This window comes from Drosophila miranda, chromosome 2 (assembly GCF_003369915.1).
Source record: "Drosophila miranda strain MSH22 chromosome 2, D.miranda_PacBio2.1, whole genome shotgun sequence".
In the NCBI taxonomy this organism is placed as follows: Eukaryota; Metazoa; Arthropoda; class Insecta; order Diptera; family Drosophilidae; genus Drosophila; species Drosophila miranda.
The window spans coordinates 17,802,780-17,819,162 of record NC_046675.1 but is presented as its reverse complement, the minus strand read 5'-3'; the positions used below and the strand labels follow the sequence as shown (position 1 = coordinate 17,819,162).

The window sequence follows — 16,383 nt, the reverse complement described above, 5'->3', positions numbered from 1 at the left end:
TTTGTATGCCCATGTGTATCTCTATTTACGGACCGGTACCGGCTGGGCTTTTGTGAACGGTTTTCCTTCATTATACAAGTACACAACTCTATTTGAAAACATTCCTACATCTATTGACCCACTTGGAGAACCAATCATACTTACAAAGAGGTTTTTTTAGACCGCGCCAACATCCAGAAAGGAACAAAGCGATCAAACAACAGCCTCACCATCAATATTTGAATTTGAAAATCTTGAAATACTTTTCAGTCCGGTAAATTCCTATCAAATCGCCATAGAATCGCCATCCATCAGGCCTTGCATAGTCTTTGGTTTGGCACTACAATCTGTACAGACACATTTCATAGCTATTTATATGTCATTAAAGACCACAATCATATATGATATAAATAATATATTAATATAATAAGTAATATAATACCAATCGATACAATACTTTTGATATTTCATCAATATTAATTCATGAATTTCAATATTTATACCCGATACTCAAAATGAGTATTGGGGTATATTAGATTTGTGGTAAAAGTGGATGTGTGTAACGTCCAGAAGGAATCGTTTCCGACCCCATAAAGTATATATATTCTTGATCAGCATCAATAGCCGAGTCGATTGGGCCCTGTCTGTCTGTCTGTCTGTCCGTCTGTCCGTCTGTCCGTCCGTCCGTCTGTCCGTCCCCTTCAGCGCCTAGTGCTCAAAGACTATAAGAGCTAGAGCAACGATGTTTTGGATCCAGACTTATGTGATATGTCACTGCTACAAAAATATTTCAAAACTTCGCCCCGCCCACTTCCGCCGCCACAAAGGACGAAAATCTGTGGCATCCACAATTTTAAAGATATGAGAAAACAAAAAACGTAGAATTGTAGAGAATGACCATATCTTTAAGACTGCGGAATCTGAATTGGATCGTATTATTATTATAGCCAGCATCAAGAAAACAATTTCATTCTTTCTCGCTCTGTCTCTCTCTAACACACAGGTTTCATGGTCGGTTTTGCCAATTGCAAAATATGAGTTCAAGGATATCAGAACCCATAAGAGCTAGAGGAACCAAATTTGGTATCCACACTCCTGTGATATCGGACCTTGACCGTTTTGTGTCAAAATTTCGCCACACCCCCTTCCGCCCCCGCAAAGGACGAAAATCTGGGGCATCCACAAATCTCAGAGACTATTAACGCTAGAGTAACCAAATTTAGTATCCGCACTCCTGTTAGATCTCACTATAAAACGTATATCTCAAAATTTCGTCCCACCCTTTTCCGCCCACACAAAAGACGAAAATCTGTTGCATCCACAATATTGCAGATTCGAGAAAACTAAAAACGCAGAATCATAGATAACGACCATATCTATCTGGTTGCTGAATCTGGATCAGATCGGATCATTTTTGTAGCCATAAGCAAGAAATCAATTTGCAGTGGCTACGCAGAGCCCGACGTCACGCTCAGACTGATTTTCTGTCTCTCTCGCACGCACTCTTTGTCGTGTCGTTCAATATTAGCGGCGTCTGCCGGAGGAGAGCCATACTGACTAAGTATCGGGTATAACTGTAGAGTTGCGGTGTCCGCAGCAACTCACAACGTTCCCCCTCGTTTTATTTAAGTTTGTTTTGAGTTCAATTTCGAAATAAAGATATGTATGTTAATTTCTAAGGATCTAAGATGTTCTTAATTTGAGATAAATTGGTGGAAAACTGTTGAGATGAGGTCATTTATAGAAAGAAAACTACCTTAGATTAATCGGGAAGCGCATACAATGTTCGTTCATCTATGCTCTTGGACTTTCATTGCACAGATGTGTATTTGAATTCGAATCGAGTTTAATCTAATTTGCACTTTGGGTGACATGAGGGTGACTCAGTGAACTGGCTTATCTAGTGCAGAGGTTTCGTGGCTCTAGCGTCAAACATATAGACGACCGAAAGACCGACCAGAAACCAGCTCGAAAGATAGGGAAAGTGGCGAGGCAGAGGCCCCTAGTAATAAGCAATATGTGTGTGCCTCTATCGATAAGAACAATGCTACGAAGTGTTGGTTTCTTTAACAATAATAACTTAATTTCGGGGCCTAAAGAGTTAATTACACATTTTTGCAAAGAGAGAGGTAATTGAGCATGCAATGCAAGATCTTGTGATAACGGAGCACACAGTTCGTGCTGTTGCCGGCCCCCGCCCTTCTACCGACGCCTATTGCGACCACGGCAAAACGTTGTTACTTCTGGCTTTCTGTTCGAGTATTTTGAAAAGTGCACACGATCGCTTATCTTGCATGTCGCGACTAATTTTTATTTGAACAGAGAGAAGTCCGCAGCGCAGCCCCAGAAAGAGCGCGGTATCGGTATCTCGCGGAGAATGGCAATTCTATATTTGCTAATTATGTGATGGAACGGATGGAAGTGGCAAGCGGCAAGCGTCAAGCCCACAAGTACCCAAGCGCCCCAGCCTACAGCACTACAGAGCCGGAAAATCGCTTACTTGGAGCATGTTCCGCAATGGGATTGCGGTGACTGGAGCGTTAAAGCAGGATCCTGATCTGGATGGCATTGGATTGCAGGAGGGCAAGAAGAAGTAGAACGTTTGCTTAATTAGTCCATGTCAGGGCATTTCGCGAAAACTGGTTAGGAATAAAGAAGGATCGGAGGAGCCTGATAGGAGCCAGAGCTTCGGGCCCACTGGCATTTATGAATGGCCATCGTACGTTCAGTAATTTATATGATAATTTTGTAGTAAATGGCAAGTGAGCGGACACTATTCCGGACATATGTATGTACATCTGGAGCACTGCGAGGTTTCTTGATCGACAATAGTATGCACCAATCACTGATGAAGTAGATTATTCAGAGACAAGATTATCGTGATCCAAACTTAAGTTAAACTAGCGACGGAAACCGGCTTGAGCACAGCTCACTAATGCTGTTACTTCTCCCTCGCCCTCGTACGTACAAATGTAGATAATTTATATCTAAAAAACCCGCTTCCTTCTCTATTTGCATTTCACAGACTTTGTTTGCTCCAGATCTCCTTACAAGGCGACGAGGTTCCTGAACCACCGATCGTCCCCGAAGCCGCCGTCGAAATAATATCTACTGAATGGATATGGATGCCTTCTATGCAGCTCCAAACATGACCTGTTGCAGTCGTTTCCTGTTCAATTTGGTAGTCAGACAGACAATGGCCATCCCCATCCGACTCCCCGTCGCAGTATGAACCGAACGTAATGCTGCAGTTATAGATGGCAATCGGCGAGCATACTCGTAGTACCTGCCGCTATCGCCATTAAGCCTTGTACACACGAGCATTTATGTCAGGCAATTACAAGGCAGTCTGCAACGCCCACCGAGAGCAGGGCGCAGGGAGAGGGCGAGGGGGCGAGAGGCGACTCATGTGGTAGCCGAGCGCATTCACAACTCATTGTGCACTTACCGCAGACAATGAGAACAGTTCGCTGGCAGCGCGAAAGTATCAGCCGGGTCCACCTCTGCGAGTAGTTCTAGATGTCTATCTGCATTTGCATCTGCTTCGGAGGTGTGCTGCTCTTGGTTATGCAAGCGAGATTATCTCCGAGAGCTGCGAGATGCGAGCACGAAGAAATGCCAGCCGGAGCGAGAGAGTCTGAGTGAGAGCGAGAGTTGAACCGCCAGCCGGGACCGCACCCGCACCGAGACCGAGACTCGGGTGTCCCCAGTACACCACTACCGGCAATAATTATTTTTTGTTATCTTTTGCCAGACAAACTGTAGACGGCACTTAGTTTTCTGCGAGAAAATTCGTTAGCTGTGGCGCTCTGCGGCGAATACTCCATTTCAGGTCTGCCACATACCGAAGACGTTTTCAGACTTTTAGGCCTAGCGAGCCAGAGGTAGGGCAAAAAAAAAAACACGAGTCGGACGCAGCGCGATTGTCTCTGGAGGCGAGAACCAACTCACAGAATCTCACTTGGGTCAACTTAAGAGATCGATTTCGGTGTGGATCTGTTCAGTTCTTCTCGGTTCGTTTTGGATCGGTTGGGGTTACGACTGCGAATACGACCACGGAACAGACACTGGCCGCAGCATGCACGAGCGCAAAGGACGATCGATGCCAGCAAACTGGTTGCAGCCCCAACGAAACTCTGAGCACGACACCCGGACCAGACCAGCCAGGCCGACTAGCATGTGTTCACAGAGACGGCCCACCGACTGTCGTTGCTTTGCTTTTGGTATTTGCACTTTGGTGCAGCCCCAATAAATGAGTGTGAGATTAGCCAGCTGGAACGACTGTTCAATCACCTCCTATGTGTACCATACCCGTAGTGGGAAAGCTAAAAAAAAATTAAACTTACAATGCATTACAATAAATTATCATATCTATAAACATAAGAATGGTCCAACCAAATTGCAGTAAAAGCAAAACAACAACAAAAATAAATTAAAATTAATAAAATTAACACTCCCAGGACTTGTAAAAATTCTCGATCCAAAGAGAAGATTTGATTAAATTATTAAAATGTTTGAATACATTTTTATACTCAAACTTTAACAAAACAAAGTCGATAAAAAAAATGTACCCAATCAATATATTTATTTTTTACCCCCCGCTGATCCAAAGTGTGTTGAACGAAACCGATAAGCTCCAAGCGAAAAAGTGTCGGGAGCGCATTGGAAAGCATCTTGGGAGAAGGAGAGAGATCGAGAGAACCGAATGTGAAAGAGCGATCAACTGCGGGGTATCAATCGTGAGCAACATTTAAGTATTATTCTCTTAAGCGCTCTCTTCGTCGTGTGCTCTTTTAGTTGCTGCGTTTGTTTTCGCCAATCTCTGAGAACCAGTAGAGTAGAGCAACTTTGTTTCCGTACATTGACGTCTATGCATAGCATGCACCCGATCAGTTCTCTTACTCTATCCACTCTCCCAATGGCTCTCTCTTTGTACCTTTTATGGTGAGATTCGTGCTTGGCCGTCTAGCCGAAGGCCTGTGATATAGGTCGGCTCCCTCTGCTCCGCATTAAAGTATTGATGCAAATTTATGTAGAGCCCCGATATGCGTGTGCAATGTCATACACATTAATCACATTCATCAGCTTCTTTTCATCATCGGCCAGGCCCAGGGTATAGTTCCAACAAATAAATGTTTTGGAGCGCGGCTGCATTAAAAGCCTCTTCTTCCCCGAGGCGGTGCACGCATCGAGAAGACCGCATCAAGATTCTCGAAAATTGTAAACAAAAATGGGAATGCAGTGTAGACCGCTATCCGTTCTTGATGAGATATTTTTACTTCCACAAGATTTTCAGGAAGTGCGGTATAAATACATACAAACCACATAAAATTACACAAATAAATTCACTTATCTTATTTTTTCCAGCATAATGTACATAAATACATATCTATATTCGTCCGAAATCGATTTTGTATTTTCGAATTGGGAGAGAAAATCAGTTAGAAACAGGCAACCGTCCTGTTTATAGTAAAAGCGTATTTTGTGGACAGCTGGGATCTGCCCCTGGGATCTAGGATCTGATCTTTGGAAGTACACTAAAAGAAGTCGAAAAAAGTCTCTCGGTTTCGATTCTATGCAGCACAATTTGATTTTTTAAAGCATAACTAAAATCGTTTTTTTTTTCATCTTACATCCATGATAGTATCTTCAGGTTAACGATAGCATATCATAAATATTCGATTGATATTCATGAGTTCACACGCATTTCAGCCTACCTCAGTATACAGTGTTCGTGAAGAGCGGCTTGGATACTCGTAAATCAATTAGCAGAGAGCGCAAGCGAATGGCAATCGGTAGGGAAGAGTATCTGGCAGATACGGAACCGAAACGAAACCCGTTTATCGTGCCAGTTGGGTGGATACGCGCTCTCGAAAAAAGCCAAAAGCAAACAGAAAATACAAACCGTACCCACTGAGAAAATGCAAATTGCAAAGAAACCGGCAAATATTTATTTATGATTTGCTCTTAGTGGCCCACTCATTCTCTCTCTCTCTTTCTCTTTTGCATATCTCTCTTTGGAGTCTTTTTTTTTTTGCCCTGGCCGACCCGACCGGAGGGGCGAACGACACCGACCCCCGCTTCGATCTCTTCTTTCAGGGCCTTATTTTTACAATTTCACCGCAATCGGTGGCAATACAAACATTTATACAATTTGACGCTTAGCTGTCGCAGTTGTCACCTACAAAGCCGCAGCCGAGTTGCACGACACGTTGGCAGCCGCAGCACGGACAAACGGACAGACGGACGGATGGGCGGATGGAGACCCGGGAATGCATGCTGCAGAATTCTCCAAATGACCCGCCACTGTAATCCAAGTTGCCAACCGCAATTCAGTCTCCCCACGCGCTCCCTCTTCCCACCCCCACCCGCTCCCTTTCAGCATCGGCTCGTGTTCGTGTTTTATAATTGTTATGGCCATTCTACAAGTTGTTGTACATTGTTGGCTGCTTGGATGGCTTTACGCGGGGGCTTTGTCTGGTGGGGGGAACGGGATCGGGTCACCGCGTAGGGGGTACCAGGTAACGAGGGGAGGGGTGGACTACTGCTTAGGCATGCGAATTGCTCACATCACTGGCGCCCAGATCTCAAATGTATACATATGTGCTCATATAACTGCATTCTCCCTGGATTTCATCTGAAAGACGACTAGCCAAAATTTGGATCGGATCCGGACACGATCCACTCAAGGTATGTGGAAAAAAAGCTAGCTTACCTCTGAAATTCTCAACCATTAAAAAAGTTTAACTAGAGATACCTAGGGCTTTGTCTAAATTTTGATTAAATTATGTCTTTATTGTTATTTAATATATCTTGTCCACTCTCCCAGTGCTACCAGGCGTTTCTAATGTTTTGAGGCACTAGTCAAAAAAATGTGAACTGCTAATGCTAAACATTTACTAACATCATGATTAATTTTTAGCGACTGTATATTTATACCCCCTACTCAGTCACTCTAGCTCCTTTCCGCCAAAGGGCACTACCAAGAGTGTGTGTGAGAGAGACAGAAAATAAGTAGGCACTGCAAGTTCATTTGGTTTTTCCAGATATGATAGTAATCCAATCTGATCCAGTAGGCAGTCTGTTAGATAGGGTCATTCTCAACAATTCTGCGTTTTTGGTTTTGGTCCTTTAAGGGATCGAAAACGCTTTTTTCTGGGCGTTGCACATATCCACTTTCACCAAAAATCGAATATACCCCTACATTCATTTTGGATATCGGGCATAAAAACCACAACAATTCACATTTACTCAGTTTTGCTTGCAGATTTACCTAAAAATTAAAAAACTACCGGTAAAACTTGAAAATTTTATTGTGTGCCTCACCGAAAATTGCTGTTCGACAAGTACTATTCCTGAAAAGCTTGGAATTATTCAATCGGTGGTGATCAGAAACGAAACGTTGTCCCCAAACAAAGAGATATGTTCGCCCTAAGAAGTCAAAAGACTCAGACTCAGATGAAAAATAAGTTACTAACACCAAATTAAATTATTTTAAATTACTTCGTAAAGCAAATGAACCATATGCCTTCATAGTCTTTATACATTTTCAAATACGGTAGGAGCCACCTTTATTACCTTACTTTAATGCATAAAGTACAATCGTTAAAGAAGGAAATAATTAATTTGGAAATTGAAGGACAGGGTGTTGAATCACGAATTCCAGTTGGAACACTACAAGGATTCTCGAAAAATTATACAGCTTTAATTTAGTTCTACTCAATCCGATTGAATATTTCATGGATAACCAGTTCCATCGTACGCGTGCGTTTGATCTTACTCCGTATACACCTCTTAACCTTAACCTTGTTCGATTTTTTACATTCCCCTCGCTGGGGCTCGGTCCGAAATTTGAGATGTTTTTGAAGCCGAACAAATTGGTAGCTTAATGACAAATGGAGTGCCAAAAAACGTGTTTTAAGTCCTTAGCCACAAGACGCAGACTCATTTAAGGCACGAAGGCATAAGATTCCGACAGCCAATAACAACAACATACAGACATACATAGAGGATGGGAGCAGGAAGAAAGGGGCAAGAGAAGGAGGCCAGGCAATCTACATATATAAAGCAACCAAAGGACAAACCTTTTAACCGACGGGGAGAACCAGGAACCTGTGTGGGGAAAGTTGCACAGGAGGATGCGGATGCGGATGCGGAATGTGGATTCGGGAAAGGGTGTCGAACGGCGAGTAATTTACGCTTGCATGCAAATTGAAAAACAGTCGAGAACAGGCATTGGACAGTGGACACCAGACACTGTAGAGGGTGCTGAAGCGAGATGAGTGGGAGCTGCTCTGGGCTGATTGAGCGCCAGGGTGATGCATTTTAAAACAAATTGGCACAGTTTGTGAGAGGTGGCCAGAGCCAGTGCCACCCGTGTTTTGCCGGGCCTGATGTTGTTGTGGCGTGTTTGTCACTCAATTAGATGCAACTCATTTAGCCTCTCTCGCATTTTGGCCGGGATTTGTGTGCACAAAATGTTAATCAAAGCCTGATGGGATTTTTTAGGCCAACTAATGAGCGACGAGAGCCAGCGATGGAGCGGCAGTGAGGGCAGTATGCAGTGGGAGAGTGAGTCGGGGTTTCCTTGGACGGAGACATATTGATGACAGTCGCTCAATTAATATGCAAAATTTATGCATGGGAAAGCTCAAAACAAACCAACGAGCGATCCCATGCCATGCCAGCGACAAAGAGCTAAAAAAGAGCAGAGGAAGTGCAAAAGAAGAAATGCAAGTGCGATACAAAAAATCAATACAAATTAGCCGCGTTATTTTGTTCTTTTTTTCTATTAAGTCGACTTTTCTGCCCCATAATCCCATCGGAACAGTTCAATAGAGTGTTATATAGGTTGTACGAGTGTACAAATATTTCGTACATATGTACGAACTATTTATATTGCGAAACATATTTATTGGTAATTCTGAATTTTTTTCATCATTTTAATAACAAAACTGTTGGCTAAAACAGATTTATTCCTTGAAAAAGCTGTTGAATAAAATTACGCGGTTAATGGCAGTATCATTTAATGCACTATAAGTGGAATGCGTACATTTATTTCATATTCTTTCATTGTTTTATAAAAGGAAGTAGTTATAAGACTACACTTTCCCTTTTTTAATTGGCTTGTGATATGTATTATCTGGATTTGGTTACGAGACATACGGGAAATAGAGTGTGGAAGACTGCGAGAATGTTTTGTCTGCTGCAATTAAATCACTGGCTGGGTCTCGGGCTGATCTGGAATGGAGGGTTGCCGGGGCTGCATTTGACGACTGGCTGATGGAAAAATTGTTGAGACAAAATAATTTCGGGGGGCAAAAGGCCAGAGATGGAGCATAAGCAAGGGCAGAAGGTTTGGTACGCACACAGCAATGCACAGCGGGGCAGTCCGAAAGTTTTCCACATCCTGATGATGATAATGATGACCTGCGCAACAATAGTTTGCATCTCACAGATACCCAAAGCGAAGTTGTTTCTCTGGCTCTTCTTCTACTTTTCTTGTTATTGTAGCTGGCTTGCCGCAATCAACTGCACTGCATGTTGCGGTTCCTCAAACAGCATTGCTCTTCTCCGTGGCTGTCGCTGTGGGGTGGGTGTGCCTGTGTATCTAATCACATTAGCACGTGCGCATATCCTTTCGGCCCGGCCCGTGTGTCAGTGTTGGCGGGGGTTGTGCTGTTGCTGTTTTCTGACTCCCCAGGCTGCCATTGCCAACCAGGACTGTGAAAACTAAAAACATTTTGGGCGCTTTGTTTTTGGCTCATTTCGTTTGTCGATTTTGATTATTTGTCTGTGGCTACCCGCACAGACTTTTGTTTTTGCTAGCTTCCCCAACTATTTGTATCTCAAAGTTGGCCCCACACGTACATACATATGCCACATGCATATGCACGAAATTTTCTTTGTGCACTTCAAACTTTTCCTCAAAGGCGAAATAATTTCGCATCCTTCCCCATTCCCCAATCCGCACAGTGATCAGTTTATTCGACTTATTCGTAACAGTCCCCCCACCAGCTACTCAAATTCTAAATTCACGACGATAAGCTCTTGGTTAAGAGGTAATAGATTGTATGTGGACTCAAATTTTGGGGCGTGTGATACCCATGCAAAAAGCTATGTTTCCTGACCTGCATTAAAGTCTGGATCGTATGAAACAAAACCAGCAGTAATGTTTTCCATCGTAGCAGCGACATCAAGTTTCCCGTAACGTTTCTCTACAAAATTCCTAAATTCACTGGAAATTCCTATGAAAGTTACTTTTTGAGTAGCTTTCTGTAGCAAGTCATTCAGCTTAGATTAAACAAAATGAAAATACTAAGAGATGGAAACGTACACCACTACGCCTCCCTCATGACGAGTTAAAGTTTGTTATTCCTTTCCTATGTCATGAAAGTGATAATCTTTGATCCATCTATTTCATCCGAATTAGACCTTTTTTCATCAGAAAAAAACGGATTGGTACCATTCGGTATTCGGCGCCATTCAAACAGAAGTGTGGATACCAAATTTGGTTGCTCCAGCCTTAATAGTCTCTGAGATTTGTGGATGCCCCAGATTTTCGTCCATTACGGGGGCGGAAGGGGGTGTGGCGAAATTTTGAAATACACTTGTAACAGTGAGATCTAACCGGAGTATGGATACAAAATTTGGTTGCTCTAGCTTTTATAGTCTTTGCGATTTGTGGATGCCCCAGATTTTCGTGCTTCTGCGTTTTTAGTTTTCTCGTATCTTTAAAATTGTGGATCCCACCTATTTTCGTCCTTTGTGGGGAAGGAAGTGGGCGGGACGAAGTTTTGAAATATTCTTGTAACAGTGACATATCACAGAAGTCTGGATACTAAACGTCGTTGCTCTAGCTCCTATAGTCTATGAGCACTGGGCGCTAATAGTGACGGACAGACGGACAGACAGACACGGATCAATCGACTCAGCTGTTGATGCCGATCAAGAATATATATACTTTATGGGGTCGGAAACGATTCCTTCTGGACGTTACACACATCCATTTTCACCACAAATCCACAAACCACAAATTTTGAGTATCGGGTATAAAAAGCGCGCTGGTCGGAAACTTCAAATTAAATCATAAATTTGAAACAGCAACAACTAAGGACATCAGAACCTTTAAGATACATATATAGTTGGGAAGCATATATGTAGTTATACTGCTGATGTAGTATTTAATGATATTCATAGAATCAACTTAGGTATTTTTCAATTGAAATTACTAAGCTACGAATTAATTAATTTAAAAGCAATTAAATAGATCAAATCCGCCTTTAACGTTGTTCTGATGTATTTCCAGAGAGCTATCTATTTTCCCTCTAATCTGCTGAAACAACGATTTGAAGAATAAAATAATCAAATAAATACTAAGAAGAAATAATCAATTAAAAACACCTGAACAATTTTTTAAACTCCCTGAAAGGTAATAACAATAATTAAAAACCGTTTTATTAAATGCAATCTAATAATCTTTTATATTTTTGTATAGCAAGCGATTAAACAAGCAGAGAACTCTTAATATGTATGTATTTTCTCAACAAATTTTTAGTTTTGTTGTGCGGCTTTGAATCTCAGTGAACATTGAAGCGAGCTTATTTATAGATATGCACATCTTTGTGCAATACAGTAGTTGTATTGTAGGACATACTACATATTTATTCCGTCTTCACTGGCACGTAGGTCAGAATGATGGCCGACTGTGGGGCCACCTTAAGATCGCCAAGGCTAACTTTGCCAAGGGGCGTTACCTTGTCGCCTTCCTCGTAATTGTTAAAGTTCTCGCTGAACACCGAGACAGTCATTTTGTCGGGTAGATCATGGGCGCTGGTAATGTTGCTAGACTGTGGCGAGTCGGTGGGATTGAAGATTACAAAGTAGCCAGGATTGCCAGACTTGATTCTGCAGGAATAAAAAGATTCAGTAAGAAAATGTTGAAAACAAAAAAATCAGGTAAAGCCAAAAAGTGTTAAGTGAAGTCATGAATTTACCTCTGCCTTCAATGGGCAAGCATGAATAAAGTTAAAAGATTAATGTCAAGGAAGTAAAAGAATACGGAAGAACTCATTACCTTGAGAAGGCCACCAGAGGATCCGCCTCATAGAGCTTCAACTCGCCGTGCATGTAGGAAGCCGAGTGGCGCAGCTGCTCGATATGCTTGTAGGTCTTCTCGGTTACGTTCTGATACTCGATGGCATCCACTGACACCACTGGCACGCCTGGCAACATAGAGAGGAACAAGGCCAGGGCTGACGGGTCGTGGGGGGTGTCCACATAGACATCCCGGAAGTTCCACTGAAGCCAGCTTCCGTTGCCAGCTTGGAGGAGCGTGTTCTCGAGATTCTTAAACAGAGACTTCTCTGGCTTAGATTTGCTAAGCACTTTCACAAAGTTGCCGTACATAGGCAGATCAATGCCGTTGGCCCCTGCAACCTCACTCAATTGGTACACCTCTGGCTGTACGATGTCCTCGGCCACCGATAGGAAGGCATCGGCGGAGGCATTCTTCACAATGCTCAGGTAGTCATATAACACATCGCCCAGCCCAGAGAGGAAGGTGGTTTGCTTGTGGTCGTAGAAGCCATATTCGCTGGGTCCCAGATTCAGATCCTTGGGCACTGCAGAGATGACTTCATCCTCGAGGCTGTCGGACAGCACAAAGAACTTGGTATTCTTCAGGCGGAAGCCTTGTACACCCAGCTCCACCAGATGCCTTAGCACCCCACCGAATTCGTTCCTTATTATTGAGCTGTTCATTTTTATATCGTAATAGCCATCTTGGAACTGGGAGAGCACATAGCTGTCATCCAGTTGCTCCCAAGCAGACCGATTACCACCCACCTTCAGCCAGTTGGTGGGTGGGACCGATCTTCCGCTCACCCAGACAAAGGCGGCCCGCTTCTCCTTGTTTTTGAGAGCATCCTGAACCAACTTCGACTCCTTGCCCACGTAGTTGGGTGTCAAATCAAGGATTACCTTTACATCGCTGGCCTGGTATTGGGCCACAAGTTGCTTAATCTGTTGCTCCACTTCAGGCTGGCTAACGCTGTAGGTTAGGGCAGCGGGAAGCTCATATATTGCTCCTGTAGCATGGATTTTCTTGGCAGTCTCGACGTCATCCGGCTTGGCAGCCTCAATACCAGCGAACTTTGCATGGGGTCCTCGCTTGTACCAGGGCAAGGGCTGAGGAGCAGCGCACTTCGGTGCTCCGATGATGATCAGAATGGCGCCCACAAGCATGGCTGCCCAGATGGCCCAGAAACCGACGAAGAAAATCCATCGCAAGCGCACCCAAAACGGATCGTTGGCGTACTTCATGAGTTCCTCCTTGCTCATGCCCGTAAAGGCCTACACAAAGGAAATTTAAGGTTAGCACCCTGATTTCCTATAGATTCCTCTACACTTACAGCTTTTCCGTTAACGTTTCCGATATCAATCTTGGCATCTCCATTCTGGTGATCGCCCTTGATGAATTTGACCTCATCTCGTCCGGCCAGCTTCTCGTCAGGCCCGCCAGATCCCAGCATTTGCTCGTCGGCGCCATCCGCCACAGTAATCTTTTCCTCTTGCACCATGTCGACTGAAAAGTGAACAGTTTTGAAATTGACTTTAATCAGCCTCAATTAAGCGGAAATTAGAATCTCGCCGTCATCGAACGCGACTTTCTCTTCAAAGCAAGAATTTTAAGGTTACGTTGAAAACCCAGCTGGGAATTTTCAGCCACACATGTAAATTAAATGATTCGTCCAATGGAAAGTCCCAGTCCCATTCTTTCATATGGAATTTTATCACCGAAGCGTTGCTGACGTCATCACTTGCGTTTGCGCTTATCCACGAATTGGCACTGTTCTGATAAAATCAATATCCTATCATCTCAGCTCGACGCATATTTTCAGTATCTGTCACCTCTGATAAGGCACGTACGCCTACCACCCACGCCTTTTTACATAATTACATATGTATGTATTTGCAAATATAGTACATACATATGAATGTATATGTATGTATGTATATACTGGAGTGCAATGGCTTTGCTTTGTTACGTCAGCAATTAAGTTTTCTCACATTAATTATACATACTTTATATAGAATTACCTATTTCGGGTGTTGGCTTGCTGCCCAGCAATTGGTCCTCCGCTATGGTTTTAAAAACTTCTGTGGAATCCACTGGCGTCTCTGCGGCAGCTGCGTAAGCGAGTTCGTAATTGAAATTGTAAACGATAAGTGATTACAGCTTGTGTTCTCTCAGAAATACAGCGACTCTCCAAAATATATAAAAAAATACCGTCGCATTTCGAATATATACCATGATTATACTGACGAGTTCAAGTTCTATTATACATATTCCTCGTTTTCGATCTTCCGTGCAATATAACAAACTTTATAGAACCCTCAGCCCTGCCCACATAATTTTATCCTATTAATGAATCAATTTTCTACCTGACTGGCTTATTATAACAACGTGTTTTTATTGGATCTTGTCTGAAAAAAGGTTTTAGCGAAATAGGCTACACAAAAAAACGAAAGAGTATAGTCGTTCATATTGTTCAATTTTCATATTCCGTTGAATAATTCTAGCTAACTAAAACCCTTAGTTCTGCCCACATAATTTTAGGCCGTTGATGAATACATTTTTTTTAAGATTGGCTAGTTTTTAGTCCTTGCTTTTATTTTATTTTGGTTAAAATAAGGTTTAAACAAAAATGTCCAACAGACAACCAGTCGCAAAGTTCTCATGTCAATGTTGCTGGTATTTGAAGACTTGTTGCTTGTCAACCGGATATGGCCATTTATATACCCTATTTCGTTTCATGCATATGATTGGTTTCCTGTATGTCCTGATACAGTTACTAATTCTTGGTCTCAGTAAGAAAACAGCTGATTGCAAAAATCGTTAGAATATCCTTTAAACAGAGACTAGTTTCGGCATTCATTAGAGCCTGGGATGACAAGCATTTCCGCAATTCTATAATATTCTTTTCCCTAGGGTACGCGACAAGGATTTGAGAGTGCGAAAATAAAAAAAAACCCTGCGTAGGAAGTTTCTATACCATTTTTTCATAAATATACCTTTGAAAATAAAATTTAATAGATGAAATTGATCAAATTAACCATTATATAGCAATATACCGGAAATATACCGTCGGCTTAATTTTGACCTCAAAAAAATCCACCCCATTCGATCAATATACCTTGAATCCACAGATAGTCTTCAAGGTATATTGTCCTCCTAGTTCTATAGCAGACAGATTTCAAAAGCTTATAGCTTGAATAGTTTTCCATCGGAATCGGATCCATGGCAGAAACTTATTTGAGTTACCAAAAAAAATGCGGCAAAAAATACTCTTTGTAATTTCAAGTGTGACCATATCGACAATATATATCATCCTAACGCGTTATTAAACGACGCTTGCGAAGGCTGATTGATACAATTTGCCAAATATTCTTGGCGCAAATTTCAAATGTTTAAGGTGTATACAGACCTGTAACAGGCAATGTAGCGGAGTTCTGCAATAAGATGTTTTTGGCTTATTTCGGTGAAACAAATAATGATCTCTCAGTCATTTCTTACCTTGCAGGCGGCGCCACCTAAACGTTTCAGGCGTGAAAATAAATTCATGGCGAACTTTTGTGGTAGCTTTGAAGAATCTGTAAAAATCACAATAGTCACGAAATGGTTCATTTTGACTTTTTCATCGATTGCAAAGCACACTTTTACACATTTTTAATTAACATAACTTACATTGAAAGAGCTAGTTTCTAAAATTTGTATTTCTCACACTTTTTAAATCGCGAATATCATGGTAAAGAATGGGTTAGTAACTACCCGCAAATGGCGAACAAACAACTGACAACTGCCTGGTTGGAGGCCTGTATCGAAAATGAATTTGCAGATACGCGTTGGCAGTGCATCGATCCCAGAGACCCAGTCTCTCTTCGAATTTGATTTAATTACAATTTATGTGCCTGTGGCAGCGGCAGCAGCCCGACCGAGCCGAGCCGGGCTCAAAACTACCTGTCTGCCTGCCAGCTCAGCTTACCTGGGCGAGTGCGAGAGCGAGTGAGCAAGACTTGCTAAATTGGCAAGCAAGTTGTTCGGGCTGGGTTGGGCTGGGCCGAGGCCGAGATGGGCAAAAAATGCACAAGTCGGCACATTCCAAGCCCAAAATGTGCAGCGTCTCCGTCTCGTGATGGAAGAGGCTGGCTGCTACAAAGTGATAGCACGTCTGAATTGCGATGCCGATGCCCGTGCCCCCACTCTCAGGTGGTTCGGATTCGGCGTCAGCAAGGTTGACAGAACTAAAATTGCTCTCCACACAGAAATTGACCAATTTCCTGGGGCGGATTAGATTACGGGGCCTATTGTCCGACATGCAAGCGTCATTAGACCATTAGGTG

The 16,383-nt window shown here is 42.7% G+C and overlaps 2 protein-coding genes across 5 annotated transcripts in view; both read right to left on the bottom strand.

The window, feature by feature from the left end:
- Positions 1-4,172, bottom strand: part of LOC108156097 (protein doublesex) — a 50,266-nt gene extending 46,094 nt beyond the window's left edge. The window contains exon 1 of one of the 2 annotated variants that reach the window (XM_017287386.2): positions 3,428-4,172. The gene's annotated coding sequence lies outside the window, so the exon portion shown is untranslated. The remainder of the gene's footprint in view (positions 1-3,427) is intronic. The other variant, XM_017287387.2, reaches the window with a different exon arrangement.
- Positions 4,173-11,438: 7,266 nt separating this feature from the next.
- LOC108156899 (neutral and basic amino acid transport protein rBAT) lies at positions 11,439-15,859 on the bottom strand. Of its 3 annotated transcripts, XM_033389170.1 has the most exons (8): positions 15,728-15,859; positions 15,557-15,633; positions 15,468-15,492; positions 14,080-14,169; positions 13,392-13,564; positions 12,056-13,332; positions 11,976-11,981; positions 11,439-11,886 (listed from the first exon to the last, which is right to left on the bottom strand). In XM_033389170.1, exons 2-8 carry the CDS (start codon positions 15,602-15,604, stop codon positions 11,643-11,645), a joined length of 1,863 nt encoding a protein of 620 aa, XP_033245061.1. In that variant the 5' UTR covers positions 15,605-15,633; positions 15,728-15,859; the 3' UTR covers positions 11,439-11,642. The 3 variants fall into 3 exon arrangements, with proteins under 3 accessions (XP_033245061.1, XP_017144130.1, XP_033245062.1); XM_017288641.2 differs by lacking the exon at positions 11,976-11,981 and having other exon boundaries at positions 15,728-15,857; XM_033389171.1 differs by lacking the exons at positions 15,468-15,492; positions 15,557-15,633; positions 15,728-15,859 and having other exon boundaries at positions 14,065-14,228.
- Between the last annotated feature and the right edge of the window lie 524 nt (positions 15,860-16,383).

What these genes read in the sequence shown, in the direction of transcription:
- LOC108156899 (XM_033389170.1), bottom strand. Translation starts at nt 15,604, where the DNA reads ATGAATTTATTTTCACGCCTGAAACGTTTAGGTGGCGCCGCCTGCAAG. An exon ending in TAGGTGGCGCCGCCTGCAAG is followed by an intron (nt 15,493 to 15,556) that starts GTAAGAAATGAC and finishes ATCTTATTGCAG; the next exon opens with AACTCCGCTACATTGCCTGT. An exon ending in CGCTACATTGCCTGTTACAG is followed by an intron (nt 14,170 to 15,467) that starts GTCTGTATACAC and finishes TCGCTTACGCAG; the next exon opens with CTGCCGCAGAGACGCCAGTG.